This window comes from Trematomus bernacchii, unplaced genomic scaffold, assembly GCF_902827165.1.
Source record: "Trematomus bernacchii unplaced genomic scaffold, fTreBer1.1, whole genome shotgun sequence".
Classification (NCBI taxonomy): Eukaryota; Metazoa; Chordata; class Actinopteri; order Perciformes; family Nototheniidae; genus Trematomus; species Trematomus bernacchii.
In genome coordinates, this window is record NW_022987792.1 from 1357124 (window position 1) to 1377555 (window position 20432).

Consider the following 20432-nt stretch of genomic DNA (forward strand, 5'->3'; position numbering starts at 1 on the left):
CTCCAATACAGGCATTTGTATATGTTTGGAGAAATTACACAATAAATGGCCCAGATGTGTACACATCGAAATCTTGTAGCGCAGGAAGAAATACACACTGGCTAAGCCTGCAGGTGATATAGGCTTTGTTTTGCAATATTTATTCAAAGGTCTTCTTATTTAAATAAATACCTGAAATATAGATATTATCTCTTATCAAAGATAGCAGAATACATGAAAGAATGTACTCAGGACAGGAGTTTGACCTAGTATTACTCAAAAAGTACACAGTAAAAGTACTTGATTGTACTTGTGGTAGTAGTCCAAGTAGTACTGAGTCCAACAGTATCAATTTAACTAAGAACTTTTGGCAAAATACCATTTTATCTCTCATCAAAGATAGCTAAAAACATGCATTATTGTACTCGGGAAGGGAGTTTGACAGAGTATTACTCAAAAAGTACACAATAAAAGAAGGCCTACTTCATTGTATTTGTGGTAGTAGTCTAACACTGAGTCCAACAGTACCAATTGTGGCATGATTTTGTTCTCAGGAGGGGACTTTGAGAGTATTACCCAAAAAGAACACAGTAAAAGTAGCCTACTTGATTTTATTGTAGCAGTCAAACTAGGACTGAGTCAAACAGTGTCAGTTTTATTAAGAACTTATGGTAAATGACTTGTATTGCAAATAAAGCAGAAAAAAACATGCATTATTTTACTAGAAAAGGAAAAGCGCTGAACCGCATCATGCGGCTTTCACACCATTTTTATATTTGATAAGAAACAGACCTTCACTTATCAGGAACTGAGATGAAGTATGGGCGTGACTTCGCCACTCTAGTTTCTCGAGTTTCTCGCTTTGACTCATTTCCCTTTGGTAGAGATCCACCACCTGCCCAGATACACAGACTTGATTGTTTCCAGATTTTACTCCACTACTTTTATTTTACAGCTTTAGTTACAAGACACTTTGCAGATGAATGCAATTAATAAAATTGATTTTCATGTAATACATTATTTTGTATAGGTTACCCTGCCGTAAATTAAATAATTAAATTAAACCATATCTTCACTAGATGCAACATTAAAGAGATAAACACAATAATGCATGAATAAAAATGATACAATCCTTTAATATATATGATTCTGAAATGAGCCATACTTTTACTTTTGTACCTTTACTTGATTACGAATTTGATGGAAGGACTTTTATTTGTGTGTCCCCTGTATGGGCTCAGAACAGTCTCATAATACACACATGCACACAGAAGGATTCACACTTGTATTTCATGATCCGCAAAAGGATTCACACTTGTATTTCCGGATCCACACTTGTGTTTGTCAATGCACACACAAATGTGTTCCGTTTCATATACATGTAAATAAAATCCAAATACAGAAAAAAGTTTTACATATGTATTTTTGATCCTCACATATTTGTTTTCCGTTTAAAACCGCTGCACCTACAAACACAAACCGCTTTCTGTGCATGGATCGCTGTGCATTCGTGTGTGGGTTTTTTGAGACTCCCCTGACGGTCACCCGATTCGTACTTGTAATTTTTTCTATCTATAGCCAATCAGATGTCTCCTCAATTCTAAGCCAATCACATGAGCGCGCCCCCACGAGGGTAGATTTCTTGCGTTCATGACGATGCGCTTCATGTACGCATTTTGCGCTGTCCGGAGCTGACAGGTCCATGGAGCCTGCCTGCAGGCGCTAATCTCAGGACACTTCCACTCTCAGTACATTGCCACTTTCAGAGCAGGAAATGCACGCAAATACAAGCCTTTATATTATTAAGGTACAGTGCCACTTTCCGAACCATTAATGAATGCTTGTGTACACAAAAACGGCAGGCAAAACCGTTTTAAATGTGTGTTTCCTGTATGGCGAATACAGCTGCTTTATTTATGTCTGTATGAAGTTGTTGTGAGTGTGGAGGGAGCAGCTACAGGTTAGCTTAGCCTAATCGATCAGTGCACTACGAAGCCAGTGCTAGACAGTGAACTGTCAACGGGGGGAGCCCCGCCGGTCATTATCGGCCGATATTCACTCTTAATAGTTTGATCGGTGCTCTCTATAAAGGCCGATCAGGAGAGCTGGATCTGATCGATATGGACATAAACGCGAGTGAAGTTTTAGCGAGCTGCATGAGAAACTGGCGGGCTGTCAGGAGAGAGGAAAAAATAGATGATCCTTACTCCCGTGTTATTAGCCATATCCGGTCATAGTCCGGTAATTACCTACTAACGGAAACTCTGCTTCTTCTTATTATTATTATTATTATTGAAACATGACCGGTAAGTTTCAAATTTGTCCGGTAAAATAAATTCTGTCTGCGGAAACCCTGCTCCGAGTCCGGACAGCGCAAAATGCGTATATGAAGTGTCATGAACGCAATAAATCTACCCTCGTGGGGACGCGCTCATGTGATTGGCTTAGAATGAAGGAGACATCTGATTGGCTATAGATAGAAAAAATTACAAGTACGAATCGGGTGACCGTCAGGGGAGTCTCAAAAAACCCACACACGAATGCACAGCGATCCATGCACAGAAAGCGGTTTGTGTTTGCAGGTTCAGGGGATTTAAACGGAAAACAAATATGTGAGGATCAAAAATACATATGTAAAACTTTTTTCTGTATTTGGATTTTATTTACATGTATATGAAACGGAACACATTTGTGTGTGCATTGAAAAACACAAGTGTGGATCCGGAAATACAAGTGTGAATCCTTTTGCGGATCATGAATTTCTGCTTGCTCAACGTAGGAGGGCAAACTTTGTCATTTGTGCTTCAACAGTAAACTGGTAGCCTTGGGAAACGACATTTTAAAACAAAGCGTTTAGATTGTGGGTTAAGATGAAACTCTTCCGCTGTAAATGATTGCTTTCGGTTTCACAACATATGCCAAGGCTTTCTTTACAAATCATCGCAATAGTAATGAGAATTTGTAGGAAAAGGAGATCACATACTCCACTCTGACATTATTTCTGAATGCATATGGTACATAGTCTAAATAAGAAGTGCAAATATAACTGGCTTGTATCAATGGTTTGGTGCTTAGGTCAGTAATCGACACTGAAATGTTGACTTTAATTAAATGTATTATATCAACAGATTACAGTATTAGGTTAGTTGAAAGCAATAACATCAGGTCCAATTTAACATTATTGCTTTCAACTGACCTAATACATACTTCACAGCAACAGTCTCACATTAGTGACTAAAGCACAAGCTTATTTCCTTTTTTGCCACGTCTGTGTTCTTGGTGGTTTAAAGAAGCCCTTACTGTTTTCTGACGGACAAAACAAACACAGGACAGATTTCACAAACCCACGGGACGATCTATCAATCCACCACCAATATCGTGTTTTTAATAGATGTGTGCAGGCAAACAGCAATACCAAGGAGGCCTGTGGTGTGTCTGCTGGTTATATATTATGTTGCAGTCTTTAGTCTGAAGTCCAGCTCTTGCAGTCTTTTCTGTTAATCCAACATCTGTAGGAGTTTTTGCATCAAGTGGTGTCAGTTTTCAGACACGTCGAGCAGATCTTGAAGGTGTGTCATTAATCATTACTCACGCTTTAGCAGTAAAACAAACACGGATGTCCTTCTTCCTTTTTTCTGGTAACATCCATGATGAAAAGTTAATAAAGGAAGTGTGTGACTGGTCAACGTGTTTGTTTCCGGCATATAAAAGTAATCCTTACTCAAATAATATCAGAAAATCATGATCCATGCTTCTTTACTTCCTTTTACACTGGGAAACCCATATTTTCACTTCCGGGTTTTCACCTTCACGTTGCTTCCTCATTGTTCTTAACACAAAAAACACCTTCGATCCTGTCCAGCAGGTCAACTGGGGGACTTGTGCGGCACACACACAAACACACACTCGCACAGTTCAGCGGAAACTTTTTACAATGTCACTTTTTATATCAGCACCTAAATAATCCAGGATACAGGTTTGCAAGATGTAAACTGTGTGCATAGTGTATGTGTGAAAACCTTGTGGTGTGCCTGTGGGAATATAGATGTGTGTGTGTGTGTGTGTGTGTGTGTGTGTGTGTGTGTGTGTGTGTGTGTGTGTGTGTGTGTGTGTGTGTGTGTGTGTGTGTGTGTGTGTGTGTGTGTGTCAGTTGGTCTCATAGGAGGAGAGCAGCGCGGCGTCCACAGGCTCCATGCAGGAGGGGCAGGTGAAGGACCTCATCAGCCAGTCGTCTATACAGTCCATGTGGTAGATGTGCATGCAGGGTAGGAACCGGATGGGGTCTCCGTACTCGAAGTCCATCATACAGATCACACACCTGTGGGGGGAACACAGAAACATGTCATTAGGGGCTGATTGGACTGCACAGAAAAGCACAAAGTAACGGAGGTTTGTGGTGCATAGTTCAAGTAAAGGCCCTGTTGGAGCCAGAATTTTGTTTTTATAAGAAAGGCCACCTAATTGTGACGTCTGTAGTCAACACACTATCAAAGACTACAATTCCCACGGCGCCTCCTCTAAAAGTGACAGTGATGGGCAACCTGTCAGAAAGACGCCGTCGAGGAACAGTTTTTAACCGTCCAATTACCCTTTAAGTTATTAAGTTATATAAGCCTTATCAAGAAAGAACCAATACCTAAGTTGTTTGTTATTTTATTGGAGTTTTGCCTATTTGTTTTGACTATTGTAAAGGCCTCTTTTCTTTGTTGCATGTGTAAAAGTTATTTTATTTTGAGCAAACCCATCGCATAATATCATTCAAGTAATATAAAGGAAAGAAAACGGGTAAAACATTTGTGTTCAAGGCGTCTAGTGGCTTGATAGAAAAACTATGAAGGAAGCCACGACAGGCCCTATCTTGCTTTTTGACATCACTATGTTACACTCACACTTTTATTAGGTTGTTTCAGAAACTTGAACTCATTTCCTTCCTGTTCTCAGACAGTGACTTACATAATGTTCTCATATCATGTTTCAGACCTACAGACACCCTGATCTCTGCAGTGTCTCTCCTGTGTGTAGCTCCCACCCTCGAGTGTGATCCCCCAGCGGTTCTACTCACTCTCTGATCTTCTTCTCAGAGCCGTCCCTCCCCGGGTCGTACACCCCCTTCGGGAGGTGCTGGATGAGACCGATTCTCTGAGCGATGCGGATCTGCTCCTCCTCCGTCAGCTGAGTGGCCAGTCGGGCCCGGCTGGGCGTCGGGTGATAGACCGGCACATGGATCTGCTCCTGAGAGAGAGAGAGAGAGAGAGAGAGAGAGAGAGAGAGAGAGAGAGAGAGAGAGAGAGAGAGAGAGAGAGAGAGAGAGAGAGAGATAGAGAGAGAGAGGAGAGAGAAGAGAGGAGCAGAGAGAGAGACAGAGAGAGAGAGAGAGAGAGAGAGAGAGAGAGAGAGAGAGAGAGAGAGAGAGAGAGAGAGAGAGAGAAGTTTAATTATAGAGCACTTTTCAACACAAGGCCATTCAAAGTGCTTTACAAAAATGAAAGCCATTAAGAGCATAAAACACATTATAAACATTAAAAAGCAAAGATAATAAAACATGAATAACACAGGCACATGAATACAAGTTACAGTGCTGTGTAAGATGTCCCGAGCCAAATTCTCACATTCCTCTACCCCTAGTCTTCTCGTGAAATTATAGTTCAAGGGAGTAACAGTTTATACAAAGAGGTCATTTCAGGACTCAAATCATCACAGCTACTACGACAGCGACCTTGGGTCCCGTGATAGGCGCTTCATAAATTCCATTTATTATCATTATTATTATTATTCAATATTAACACACAGGCCTCTATTATGCTTTTTTGGGTTTTCCCTTTGCTGTAGTGCGGGGGTGTGGAACCTTTTTCCTTTCAAGGGCCATTTCAATTTTTACACATCCTCCGAGGGCCGTACAAATTATTGAACTCATCTCTGCTTAAAAAAATCACAGCCCATTCATTTGGCCTTTCTTTCATGCTGTGCAAAGAAAAGGCAACCTCTTAATCCAGATATCCTACCATGACTCGCACATGCACGTGCACGGTGTGGCATGACCACCAAAACAGAAAGATATAGGGTGTTTCTCAATCGCGAGTAAAGCTGCTTCCGAGCCACTATTTCAAGCATACTACGTCATCGAGTGCCGCCGAAGGACTGTTCCAATCTCCAGTATACTTGGAAATCTACCGAGCCCGGCGTACTCCGTTTGGAGAAATATCGAGTGTGCACATGAGTAGACTTCGCGGCCTTAAAATCCCCACAATGCTTTGCGCACGGACCAATTTCCCCAAATCTGTGGCGGAAGATGTAAGGCGGGGACTCTCATATGACGCACACCTGCACACTTGCTAGCCTGTTCCACTCTTTGTTTTCCGAATGCCAGGAAGTATTCTTGACTCGCTTCTGAAGCAAGATGCTCGGCAGACATGTGCTACCAAGCAAGCGTACTCGCGATTGAGAAACACCCATAGTGTGCAAATGTATTTAGTTTCCTGTCCATGTGAACATGATTTAAGTCGGGGGGGGACCTAACCTCCTCTAGGGGGGACCTAACCTCCTCTAGGGGGGGACCTAACCTCCTCTAGGGGGGACCTAACCTCCTCTAGGGGGGGACCTAACCTCCTCTACGGGGGGACCTAACCTCCTCTAGGGGGGTCCGGGGGCTCCCCCCGGGAAGATTTGTTTTTTAAATGTTGAAGTTAAAAGCATCAATCTGGTGCACTTTGAGAGCAACATTAGGAGATCTATGGATACATCTCTCAACACCAATATGAAACAGAACTGCAAACAGATTGACTTTTTCTTCATGGATATTTTACAAATCACTCCCCTTTCAAACTGTATTCTTGTTTATTAATAACAACTTTTTTGTACTAGTGGAGCCTCGCAGCGGCGATACCACACTAATTGCGCCGCATAAGCGCATAGGTGCGCCCCATTTGCGTCTCAGTTGAGGCTCCCCCCGCAAGATGAGGCCCCCTCCGCAAGGTGAGGCCCCACGCAGTCTGCATGATCGGCCTGTAGGGAGGGACGGCCCTGTGTGTACAGTTCCTTATGGGTACTGCGATTTCTGAAGTGGCGCAGCGGCGTTCAGGTGCTCTCCGTCAGCACTGCACCCCTGTAAGACGAGACATATACCACGTGATGACAGGTTAGGCTTGTGTTGTGTTCAAGGAACCTGACCTTGGCCAGGAAAAACAGGCACTCGCTTGTTTAATTCTTTTGCGGTCTAGATTTTTTTTTTTTTGCGTGTGTTTATAAATTACCTCGAAGACCGTATCAAATGGTCTCGCAATAGTGCATGTAAATGGTTCCCCCCCCCCCCCTCGTCCTGTCTGAAATGCCTCCTTTGTTTTCTTTGGTAACACAATGACATCACAATGTAACACTCATGTTCCTAACTTCCTATTGGCTAGCGCTTCAGCACATTGTACGTGATAGGCTAAGGGGCGGGACATCTCTAAGCGGTTGACCAATCACAACAGAGCAACACTAAGCCAGCTAACCAATCAGAGCAGATTGGGCTCTGGTTTCAGACAGAGGGTGAAAAGAGGTGCTGGTGCTAATATTAATATGAACATGAGCATGATATGTCCTCTTTAAAGACACTAAATAATAAAGACTTTGTACCATGAATACTCTTGTTTATGAAATCTCTGCCCTCCTTTATTTCCCTTCAAACCATTGTGAGGTGTTATTCTTAAGAAAGCAGAACTTGTTTAATCCCTTCCTCTGAAAAGAGAAGGCCTGCAGCACAGTAACTCTCACAGTCTATTGATGTTTATGATTAAATAAAATACATCTCTGGGCCTGCAGGAGGATTATGAGGGCAGGCAGTAGGTGGTAGTGTTTCCACAACTCAACTGTGTATCTGCGTTGTTAGCGTCATACAGGCCTGATTTATGGCCTTTATCTTGATTAATTTGACAGTATTATTATACAGCAAAGCAGTATTTCATTATGTCTGTAAGCATCAGTCATATAGTGGTGAACAAAACCACATGTGTAAGGAAAGTAAGAAATCAAAATGACAAACGGTTTCAGTATCACACTATCAAACAATTAAAAGAAATATGACAGTTTTAATACTACACCCTAAATCTGTACAGTATATTACTGTAAATACATATTGTTGGATATGTGGATGACTCATTAGTTAAAGTATTGCAAAGAAAAAGGAAAAAACACTTTGTCACACTTTGAAACACAGAAAACTGAAATAATAAACCAGAGCTGAAACATTTAAACAGAAAGTTGCTGCTTTTCTCTTTCTGTAAACTGTACATTTTTTACTTTTTTAGACATTTGAAAAACACACTTTAGGCTCAGGATAATTGTGATGGTTAACTATTATCTGACATTTATCAGAGAAAGCGGGTAATCTAGAAAAGGATCTGGAAATAATTGTTAAATGGACAACCTTGCACTATGTACATTCCCTAAGATATTTGTCGTGGCTTTTTAACCTTATCACTGAGGGATGGGAACGGGAGAACTAAGTTCGGACGCGTGTTCCAGGTGACAAAACAATGTCCATACGAGTGTATATCTTTCAATCCATCGATCCATTTTTGTGACCATGTTGATTGTATCCATATTGCCTTTCAGTTACCATTTAGATACCAATATATGCATGCCAGGCAGTCACGCTGAATACAAACAGATTTAACACACAGCTCATATTGACACGGCGTCTGCCGACACGGTCGAAAACTGTTTGCTACTCACACACACACACACACACACACACACACACACACACACACACACACACACACACACACACACACACACACACACACACACACACACACACACACACACACACACACACACACACACACACACACACACACACACACACACACACACACACACACACACACACACACACACACACACACACACACACACACACACACACACACACACACACACACACACACACACACACACACACACACACACACACACACACACACACACACACACACACACACCTGATCACCCAGTGATTACATATATACACACTCACAAGTGAACACTCCATATTGTGTTCATTGTTGGAACTGCACCATTAAACTTGTGCAGATAAAATACAAACAAAGACACATGCATTATGGCTCCAACAGTATTGAAGTGACTGTTATTTTGTATATATTGATTGTTGTGTTTTATCTTAATGTGTGCATATGTGTAAATGTGTCTGTTGATTGTATACATAGGATATACATATTTGTACACATATTTGTATATTTGTATTATTGTATTTTGTATTCGGGATTGTTGGAAACGTATTTCGATCTCTCTGTCTGTACACACAAACTGAAAGATTGACATTAAAGTTGACTTTGACTAAAAAGCAGAAATATTTTTTAATTGAAGCCCTAACTAAAAAGCTGTTTTTTTGTACTATTGTAAGAGTATAACACCGGACCTAACATAGAAAATATTAGCAAGCATTCAGAATCAGCTGCCGTGTGCTCTTCACAGAACTCTTTGATATATTTTCCTCTTCTCTCACTTTGCGGTTCCTGATAGACTCACTTCAGAGTTTCGGGTGTGCACACTTCTTCCTCCTTTCCGCTGTGAAACAACTCAAATAGAAACTCCAGTTACTGAGTCGTAGTAAGAGAAAAAGTCCCCAAGTTCAAAATAAAAAGGGACAAAGGGTAAAGGTCACATTATTTCCGCCTGTATACTTTGAGGACGTTCTTTAAATGAATAAAAGGTTAGTTTAATAATGTCCTTCTATAGTAACAAACAATCTGAAGCAACCTACTGAAAATAGTTTTGGCTCTGAAAAAAACAAGAATTGAATGATTAAATCTATACTTTTAGTATATAGTCAGTAATTCTAGATCATGCAGTCTACTCAGGGGATAGGGGTTTGTGAGTCCATGCTATATTCAGCTAATATTGAGTGATCTTTGCAAAGTGTCAATTACAAGCACTTAAAAAGGAAATGCCTAAACTGTCCACTGGAGGCTGAGCGAGTCAATCTCTCTGCACCACCATGTAAGAGAGCTTAACTTTACAGAGGAAATAAACATGTTAACATCGGGAGATAAAAACATATTTTGTTTTCCAAACCTCATTTCATGCAGAAAGATTGGGGTGAGTTTGTTAAATTCGTAATTATATATAGGCTTAAGTTTATGCATGTTTAAGGGCATTATTATACACTTGACAATGAAACATGCACGTTAATAAATCCACAATTTGATGCAAAACACAATTTGGCCAATTGTGAAAAGGTTTTTTCGTCTCTTTCTGATGTTTTTTTGCAAATCCTTCATAAAAATAACATATTTTGAAGGTTACCCTTTCAAGCGTCTGTGACAGGAGTGCCAAACTTTTTTAAACAATATTTCAGGTTGATTTTTAAGTCTTTATAAGAAGTTCAAACATTCAGAAAAATGATGACAAAGCAAGCTAGCAGTTAGGCGGCGTGACTTCAGTTATATGAGGCTCTGCTGCTCTCATGGCTGCAGACAGGGCCTCAGAGGGGGGCTGTGTGTGTGTGTGTGTGTGTGTGTGTGTGTGTGTGTGTGTGTGTGTGTGTGTGTGTGTGTGTGTGAAAACTGTGCAGTGGTCAGCAGTGTAATTGTTGTCCCCTGACTCTCCCTTCCTTCATACATGGCGTGTCGGCTGGGCTGCGACAACTGTTCATTTAGTGACCTCAGGTTGACCAGAAGCACAACAATCACAGTGAGTATACTGTGGTTATAATGCCTGTGCTGCAGCACCTCTTTTCACTGGTCTGAAACCAGAGCACAGTCAGTCCCACTCCTTAGCCTCTAATATAACGTATGTCTTGGAGCGCTAGCAAATCAAAGCGTGAGCATAATAAGGCCCTTTGTGCATATACTGTACACAAACGACTGTACGAGAATCCACCCCGAGAATGATATCATCAAATTCTCAGATGATACAGCCATCCTTGGCTTAATGCACAAAGGCAGCAGTTCATCGGCTTATCACTCTGAAATAGAGAGATTTGTGCAGTGGTGAGATTTTAACCATCTTGTGCTGAATGTGAAGAAGACTGAGGAGATGGTGTGACGGCCCGTCCACACGGCGGCGTGCGTTGAAGCTTGCCGGCGGGGGGGGCTGAACTCGACCAACAACCAATCACATGAATCTCCCGCCCCGGACACACAAGCACACGGTTTGATTGGCTAGAGCTTGTACTGGCATATGATTCGATTGGCTGACGCTTCCGCCGAAGCTTCAAAAGTTGAACATTGCTCAACTTTCGTCACGAGCAACGCTTCTGAAGCTACGCTTCGCTCCCACAATGCAGTTCGGCGAAACGTGACGTCACCCCATTCAAAGTGAATGGGCAGAAGCGTTGAAGCTTCAACGCACGCCGCCGTGTGGACGGGCCGTGAGACCCAAAGGCAGTGGGTGACCTTAGGCCGGTGGTTATCCACAATGAACCCATAGCTCAGGTCAGCTCCTATAAGTACCTTGGTGTTCATATAGATAGTACACTCAGCTGGAAGGCGCATGTTGAAGGTCTGTGCTCTAGACTTCAACAGCGGTTGTACTTTCTGCGTAGATTCCAGGTTTACGGAGTCGAGCAGAAGTTCATGTTACTGTTTTAGAATGCAGTTTTGGAGAGCATCATAACTTAAGGTAACTTGACAGTGCAGTCAAAGTCACAGATCGCTCGCCTGGTACAGACTGCTATGAAAATTATGGGGGTTAAAAAACACCCATCTCTCCAAAACATATATGAGCAGTCCATTATCAGACAGGCACAAACAATGTGTCTGATCCCCCCCCACATACTCCACCCAGAATTACACCTTCTGGTAGAAGATTCAGGGTTCCCAAGAGCAGGCTGAACCGCTATAAGCACTCATTCCTACCTACGTCCATTAAGCTTCTTAACATTCACATGTAATGAAATGTACTTTTTAAATGTTGACCATGAGGATTGTGCAATAGGTCGCCATTGTCAGTAGTATGTGCGTCTGTGTTTTGTGTTTGTTCAGTGATAATATATGTGTATGTATTTTAATGTTTACTATGTCTGTATATGTACATGTATGTGGGACTGCAGGACGGAGTCCAGAACAAATTTCCTTACAGGGACAATAAAGTATATCGTATCGTATCGTATATACGACTGTCAAGCGTTTGAATCTTGACAGGATGAGGTAATGGTGCTGCAAACAGGAAGCGTGATGACTGGGCAAAACTCCTGTTTAATGCAAGGTGTACGAACAGCTTAGAAAAAACAAATACTAAAACTGCATTTCCTTATTTTTAGTTGACAAATCTTGCCAACCTCTTTCCTATTCAAAAGAGGAAATAATCTACTCGGCTGTATCTTTTGTGCAGCCAAAGCTGTGTGCCCCTAAAAAGGGAAGGAACAGGAAACATGAAGCGTGAGCGGCTCTGAAATCTAATCGGGATTGCAGAGTAACAAAATCTTTCGACCTGCAGACACCTTGCACACAATACAGGGGAGCATGCACTCAGAGAATCACTCAAACATGCACACAGGGGACGACAATGGGAGCAGGAGAAAGGGACAAATGGACGTTAGCATCACAGGATGTGTGTTTTAGATGTGATAACGGGACACAACGATGATATTAGTATCGACAGAGTTTTGAGGCAGCACTCATCTCACCTTTACTTACTCATTTTCTAGTCTAGAAAGCTTATACAAGGACAGAGTTTTAAAAATGGCACACAATACTGTGAGTGACCTGAGGCACCCTCTTGCCTCTTATTTTGAACTGTATGCCACAGAGCATATTTTCCAAAGGGGAAAATCCATTGCTTCTTTGCAGAGGGGCCCTTTAGCGATGATAACTACATAGCTACAAAACTACATCATCCCTGCATCACTATTTAATTTTCTTAGCACAGTGGTGTGTGGAGGTCTTTTTGATTTTCCTCCACATCTTTCCTCCACCTACTTTTTTCATTGAGGTTGAGGAAAAGTAGTTAGGGAAAGACACAGGACGTCATTTTTACAGTATCTGATTTAAGTGTCCTCGTCATGCCTGTGGTACAGTCAGTGACACTGAAGTTGGACTCATTCACACATTCATGTTTATCTGAACAAAGTGAGAGTCACACACTTGTCCTTCCTCTCCTGATTGTGGCACCTGCAGATCACGGTAGCAAAAGTTTCAAAGTTGTTCTCAGTCGGTTGTTCGCCTCGTCTCCACTCCAGCTTTGACAGCTAATTATAAACCGCCTTTAAAGCAAACTTTTCTTCCCATTTCTTCTGACCCAGCTGGCTGAGCTCAAACTGAACTGCTGACTTCGAGCCCTTTCGTCCTGACAGCGAGGCAGGTGTTTGACAGAAGCCGTGCTCTTCAATATTGTGTGTGTATCCCCTACAGGCAGTGGTGTGCAGACCTTTAGTCCACTGAACCATCTGATCGTAGATTTGAGCTACATCTTTGCTTTGTATAGGCCTTATGTTACCGAGTGAGAGAAACACCCAGAGGTGGGAAGTAGTGGAGTACAAATACTTTGTTACTGTACTTAAGTACATTTTTCTGGTATCAGTACTTTACTCTTATTTTTCTGACGACTTTTTACTTTGACTTCTTACATGTTGAACCCAAATACCTGTACTTTCTACTTCTTACATTTTGAACACAAATACCTGTACTTTCTACTTCTTACATTTTGAACACAAATACCTGTACTTTCTACTTCTTACATGTTGAACACAAATACCTGTACTTTCTACTTCTTACATGTTGAACCCAAATACCTGTACTTTCTACTTCTTACATGTTGAACCCAAATACCTGAACTTTCTACTTCTTACATGTTGAACCCAAATACCTGTACTTTCTACTTCTTACATGTTGAACACAAATACCTGTACTTTCTATTTCTCACATTTTCCAAACAGGCTGGTTCCTTTAGTTTGAATGTGTGTTTGGTGGCGTGATCATTATTATTTAGAGTCATTGCGTGCCTATAGATTTGAACACGATCCGTGTATCCATCATTTCCTGGTCTTCTCTAAAGAAGAGGGACCAATGAAAACGTTGTCATGTTGCCGTTGTTCAGCATGGAAACATTCATTAGCTAACAATGACATTATTGTTCTATTAATATAAAGGGAGATCAGGTACTCTTTAAAACAGCTGCTAGTTATGGGTACTTTTTACTGAAGTACATTTCAAAGCCTCTTTACTTTTACTTGAGTAAAGAAGTTTAGTCAGTACTTCTACTTTCACCAGAGTATTTTTAAACACGAGTATGTGTACTTCTACTTGAGTAAAGGATGTGTGTACTTCTACTTGAGTAAAGGATGTGTGTACTTCTACTTGAGTAAAGGATGTGTGTACTTCTACTTGAGTAAAGGATGTGTGTACTTCTACTTGAGTAAAGGATGTGTGTACTTCTACTTGAGTAAAGGATGTGTGTACCTTTGACATCTCTGGAAACACCAGAAAATAAGGCGTGCAACATCCGAACAAAGTTAATCTCTGGAAGTCTGCTAAGGTGGCCAACATCAGCATAAACGTATGTTTCTGTAACATAATGTGATCGCTCAAACCTCCTGTTCCTTTCCTTTCGGAGGCTCACGAGGCAGACAGGTGTATACGAGGACACACACACACACACACACAAAAACTGTCTCCCTTACAAATTCAAACACACAGGGGGGCCTTTCTGAACTCCCAGAGCGATGAGTCAGCACCAGCTGCTTTCTAAATCACCACACTCGACAAACAATGTGTTTTAAGCAACACACACTCACCACAGCACCTCCCTCTGCTTTGTAGCCTTCCCAGTTGAAATGGAGCAAACATGGAAATAATATGCACTTGCTCTCTTTGTCCTCATTGTTACAGTAGAGCCCACTAGCCTAAGTGTTTGTCTCAGAGCTGATCTCATCCACTTGAAGTCGTTAAGCTTTCAACAGCCACCATCCACCCTTCCTATGTTTCTGCAGACTATAACAACTTTGACTGCAATACTTGGATAATAAGCTGATTGAGACAATGGTAAATTAGCAGTAGCAATATTGAGTATCCAAAAGTTGTCGGTGTAATTGAGGCGGGCTTGGGTGAAGCGAAAATGCTAACAGCTAGCGGTTAGCAACCTTTGCCGGCTAACCACCTGTCATTTAACGCCACCAGATGAAAAAGGGTGAAATTCAGGATGGGAGTTCCAGGTTTTCATGTCAACTGAGTGTAGTAATAAATAATACAAATACATGTTCTTTCCCTCTGACTTTTTCGCTGAGTTTGGACCTCGTATGACAGCTATGATCCACTGTATTTCCCTACCCACTTCTTCACTACCTGCAAAAAAAATGTTTGTCCATATCAGCGCGACTGGCTTCATTTCCCTCCGTCAATGATTTCATTCATCATTGTTGCATTGCATAGTTGTTTATCTGTATACTTGTCACCACTGAACCAGCTTAGAAAACTACAACAACCGCAATAAATCAGGAAGTCCACAGAGAAAACAGAGCTCATCTTGGGACAAAAATGAAAAACAATGATTCACAGTGATCGGTATTTAATGTTTCTATTATATAATGTTAAAACTAAATAGTTTACGCCCATTTCGGGACATCCAGGAAGGGGTCCAAAACTGTCCCAAATGTTTTATGACGGCTGGTCACCCTACTAATTTGGCATCATTTACATAAGCGATATTAAAAGTCACCCATAAGCTATAGAGAACAACATAGTTTACGCACCAGGATGTAAACATATGTACTTGTTTTAGAGTTGGACATTTGAACATGGAGGTCTATGGGGATGGTATCGCTTTTGAAGGGTCATTTAAAAACCTGCAGTTATTTGCATTTCTTGCTGCTTGGTCACATTATATATTAAACAAACATGTTATGAATCAATAATGTGGATTTTGTTTAGCATTGAGTGAGTTCTGGTGAATGATGAGCCTCCAATGTCCATACAAGTTTCCCCTCACTTTCTCTTTCTGCCTTACAAGTCCCCTTCTGCAAAAGTCCTGTGTACTATAATTATAATAAAAATTCCAAATAGAGATTGAAGCTATCTGTGTAAAAAGTTGGAGTTTCTGTGAATCCAATTCCTTTGTTTGACCTTTGACTGAAGTTGGTTTTGAACTCTTGCAGATGCCAGTGTGTGTGCCGCCTCTTTCCAGCCAGGAAATGATTCAACTGCACCAAATGCACCCTTTGTAGTGGAAGGAATCTGCTTCAGAGGCTGGAATTCATCCTTTTCTGGTTCACGGCTGACTGTCCTGGGAAACATGGTCTAATCGGTGTAAACTCAAGTTGCCTCAGCAGACGTCTGAAGAGTTGAACAGTTCTGCATGCATTTTTACAAGCCGTTGATTGATATTCACGTCATTAAAATAGTCAGTGTCATTCAAAGATACACAAAACACTGCCTCCACGCTCCTAGTTTGCCTACTTATCATTTCCAGCTAGGAATGATTGTAAAGGCAATGAGTGAGTCAAACTTGGAAAGAAATCCTCTATATCGACCATGGATAGGCGGCAGAAGATGGACTAGTCACTAGTGCATTATTGCGATTTTGATAACATTTGGATTTGTTTCCCATCCCTTGTCGGGTCGCTGGCATCTTGTTTTTCACCATAACTTGCAAACTTCCCTGTTTGAATGAAGCACAGTGAGAACTCTGGCCTTTACACGCAGGTCCATACTAGGGCTGAACGAAGAAGTGCTGTGCTCCACATGTACCAGCCATTGTTAACCAATCAGAAGTGGCCCATGATAGAAGGTGATAGACAGATTGATCCAATCACCTGCAAAGTATTTTTGAAAGTGGCTGCTCTTTTCCAAATGGCTTCCAATGGAGCTTTCCTAGATGGTTTGGTGAAACCACCTGAGTCAGGTTAGTAATGCTCCATCACATGTTCTACATCTATTACAGGGTGAATCTTAAACTGAAGCTTGACTTTAAAGCAACCCAACGGAAGTTTCATGTAAGTTTAGTTCTTTCACTCGTAGCTCGGGCTGCGGGGCTGCTAGAGACGGGAGCACGTTGATGCGACCTTCCTAGCCGGAGATATGGCTGCATTTTACAATAAACTTCCGTTGGGTCGCTTAAAAACAAATATCGCAAATCGAATCGATTCGCAATCGCAATATCTGTCAGAAAAATCGCAATTAGATTATTTCCCCAAATCGTGCAGCCCTAGTCCATACAACTTCAAGCTGAGTATAGTGGAGCCTTTAGCCCCCTTTCTCAAAGTGGGTTAATCTGAACTGCAAGCACAGAGGAAATGTGTGTCCTCAGGCTGGGTTCATATGGTGAAGGTGCTGATTACTGCGGTCACCAGGGAGAAGGAGCTGGCAGGGCTGAAAGAGCTCTTTATACGTAGCTTTTAACTAGTCAGTTAACCCTCTTGTGAAACTCACTCAGCCTTTCTTAGGGAGAGCTCTTCCAAAGAAACTGAGCAATGTTTGTTACACCATCACTCCTCTATGATACCAGAGCTTTGGTCTGATTACACCCCGCTGTGTGCCAGACATGACAAAGTTGTGGCGAACCTGCACAAACAACGACGATGATACATGACACCAGAAATGATTGATGACTTGGAAAGACCAGGAAGTATTTGTTTAGCATGCACTGACCTAGGTTTGTTGCTCTTTTGTGAAAGCAAACACTCACTTTTTGATTATTATTATTATTATTGTGAAGGGGACAACATATGTATTCGCCCAGATGATCAGAAGTGTATTTAAAGAATTTGGAAATATATTTTAATTATGAAAACGTCACCACTTAATTTTCTTTCAGAGCTACAATGGCATACTGGTATTCAATTACCATGTGCACCATAATATATGTAAAACAATTAACTTATATTAAAACTAAGTTATTAGAAACTATAATTATAAATCTGTGTCCTCCTGTCGATGTGATTTCAGCTTTTTAAGTCCAACTTAAATAAACAAAAAGAATAAAGCAGCCCTATTCTGCTCATTTTCATTTTCATATTTGTATTTTGTGCGTCTATTGTGACAAGGTTACTTGCTTTAATGTTGAAAACAAACAAACAGAGAAGCTCAAGTGTTACACAGTGATGTCACTATGTTCCCGATGTAAACAAAGGAGTCCAATGGAGGCGTTTCAGGCAGGGGAAACTCCCGGTTTGAGTCTCTACAGACCATTTACATGCACTAAAACCTATATAACACACTACAGGAAAGGGAAACCTAAAAAGAAAAGCATAATAGGAACTCTTTAAAGATATATCCATTGTTGCCGAACACCAGTCAGACAGTTATAGTTCAAATCAGCTGGTGAAAGTAAGTTAGATCTTTGAAAGGGAAACTGATTATCTGTGTTTGACATCTCAAAAGTCATCTGAAAACTTACCATGATTTTATTTTCAGTTCATATCTATTATGAATAGAGAATCAAACATGTATTTTCTCTTTGAATTATACCACACTTAGACTGTCTCAGTAGTAGGTCATATTGTAGGTCATATTGTCCCCTTTATGTTTCCTCTCTGTTGGTAAAACTTACATAATTAAGTAATATTTCTATAATAATAGGCTCTCCTGACCTGAGACCACCTTTGGTTTCCCATGCTGAAAAAACCCTTATCTTAAATCTACAGATAAGGCTGGGCTTGACCTAATAACAGGCAAACTCTCTGCCAAGGCCTTGCATAACGCATACCAACATAGAAGTATATACACAAGAGAAGTGTAACACCATAAATGACATGTACAGCCACAGCATGGCCTGGTCTGTATGCAATCAAATACAGGAAGTACGGACACCAGACAACCAGAGCAGGGGATCCGCGAGAGAAACAGCTGAGAAAAGTGTTATAGTTACAAAAAAGAGATCCACTCTCATACCCAACTACAAACTCCTACTTTTAAATGGAGAGCTGGGTTTGTTTGCACAGTAAAAGCCATGATAGACATTAGTGTTGCTTAGTTCCTCTCCATTCAATATGGATAATAAATGAACAATTAATACACGGTTCAGTTTGTGAGAATGAAGACTATTGAAAGTGTTGATATTGTGCTGCATGTTAGTGTAAATCACACTAAGTATTCAGGGTAGGGGTACGCGTTGAATGGACCTTCGGATATATTAAAGCGGATTAGTATCATGGCAGTGACGGGTCAGATCAGACATTTTCTACAGCTGCTCAACAAGCTCCGATCACTTTGGGGTCATTTGTCTGAACTTTATACATTTTCAACTGATGTCCTTTATTTACTTCCCAAATAATATATTAGGCTAATCATAGTTGGTTTATGATGTTGTTGCTGATACTCTTTTGTCCTCTTTGTGCAAAGCAAATTCCCTTAGGGGCAATAAAGATTTAATTATATATGCACACAGGGCCAAATCTGCCACACATAACATTTTTATTTATTTAGTATTAAAGCATACAGTATTTATTCTATTTCAATTTTTGTCTCGGTCATGTATACATTTGTCTTAGCCCTGCAACCTACTTGGACCATTATTTATTTTCTCATGTCATTCTGTCACTATTTTTTATGTTGAATGTCTTATATATATTTATGTTGTTGGATTTATCCTAGGATTTAAGATTCCCATTACCATATCTACAGATAGCAGGCCATAAGACTGTTAAACACCTGCACTTTTGAAAGAACATCCATAACATTCATCTGGTTGTAACTTATCAATATTCCAATTACTTGTATATAGACTATTCAGCACAATTTCTATTTTATTCTATTGCACTATTATCTGTTGTATTGTGTTGCACTGTTGGAGCCTGTGACCTAAGATCTTCATTGTCATAACTGTATGACTGTAGCTGTGTACAAATTACAATAAAAGCCTTGAATCTTGAACAATGAATCTACTGTGCATTAAACAATAAAGCCTTTGTATCACGAGTCAATCTACTTAGTTCCTAAACACCACTGACAATAAAGCCTTTGAATCTCACCCTATAATTATTATTTTTGTAATCCTTGGACACAAAGACACTGGTCATGTTATGGCTGTTTCGGAATTACCTCATAGGGGGGCGGTGGCTCCTGGTCGGGGTCTCCGTAGCTGGATTCATGGAGCAGAGAAATATCATCCGAGGTGGGAGATTTCAGACAGTTTCCCATCTCCTTCCAACAAAAACTCTCCTCTCTCTCGGTGTTTACCAGGGTTACACAGCGGGTACTTCTCCCAGATAATGTCAGCAGCAGATTAGAAGGCGGTTCTCCATGCACAGCTGACGGGTCTCCTCTCCCAGACAACAACAACAACGACAACACATCCCTCAGCTAGCTACTAGCCACACAAAGAGGAGCTAGCATGCAAAATGAGCTAGCACTCGGTTATTTTAAAAGCTAAAAACAACCCTTACAGGATTTTAAATCTGCAAGAGGCAGCGAAAAGTTCTTCAAATTCTTCATTTATCTCTCGGTTTTTCTCTGTGAGGAAAGCTCCCTGCTGGCTGTCAGGGACTTTCCCGAGTGCAGAGTAGCTGCTGAAGAAAA

The 20432-nt window shown here is 41.0% G+C and overlaps 1 protein-coding gene across 1 annotated transcript; it reads right to left on the reverse strand.

Annotated features, from left to right (window-relative positions):
• Positions 1–3336: 3336 nt before the first annotated feature.
• Positions 3337–20430, reverse strand: rnf11b (ring finger protein 11b). Its single transcript, XM_034149692.1, has 3 exons — positions 19956–20430; positions 5042–5211; positions 3337–4297 (listed from the first exon to the last, which is right to left on the reverse strand). The coding sequence occupies exons 1-3, from the start codon at positions 20052–20054 to the stop codon at positions 4126–4128; spliced, it is 441 nt and encodes a 146-aa protein (XP_034005583.1). The 5' UTR covers positions 20055–20430; the 3' UTR covers positions 3337–4125.
• Positions 20431–20432: the final 2 nt, after the last annotated feature.

Excerpts from the sequence above, each read along its gene's own strand:
- rnf11b (XM_034149692.1), bottom strand. The coding sequence starts at position 20,054 with ATGGGAAACTGTCTGAAATCTCCCACCTCGGATGATATTTCTCTGCTC. Across the intron at positions 5,212-19,955 it reads AGCCACCGCCCCCCTATGAG|GAGCAGATCCATGTGCCGGT; the intron begins GTAATTCCGAAA and ends TCTCTCTCTCAG. Across the intron at positions 4,298-5,041 it reads TCTGAGAAGAAGATCAGAGA|GTGTGTGATCTGTATGATGG; the intron begins GTGAGTAGAACC and ends TTCCCCCCACAG.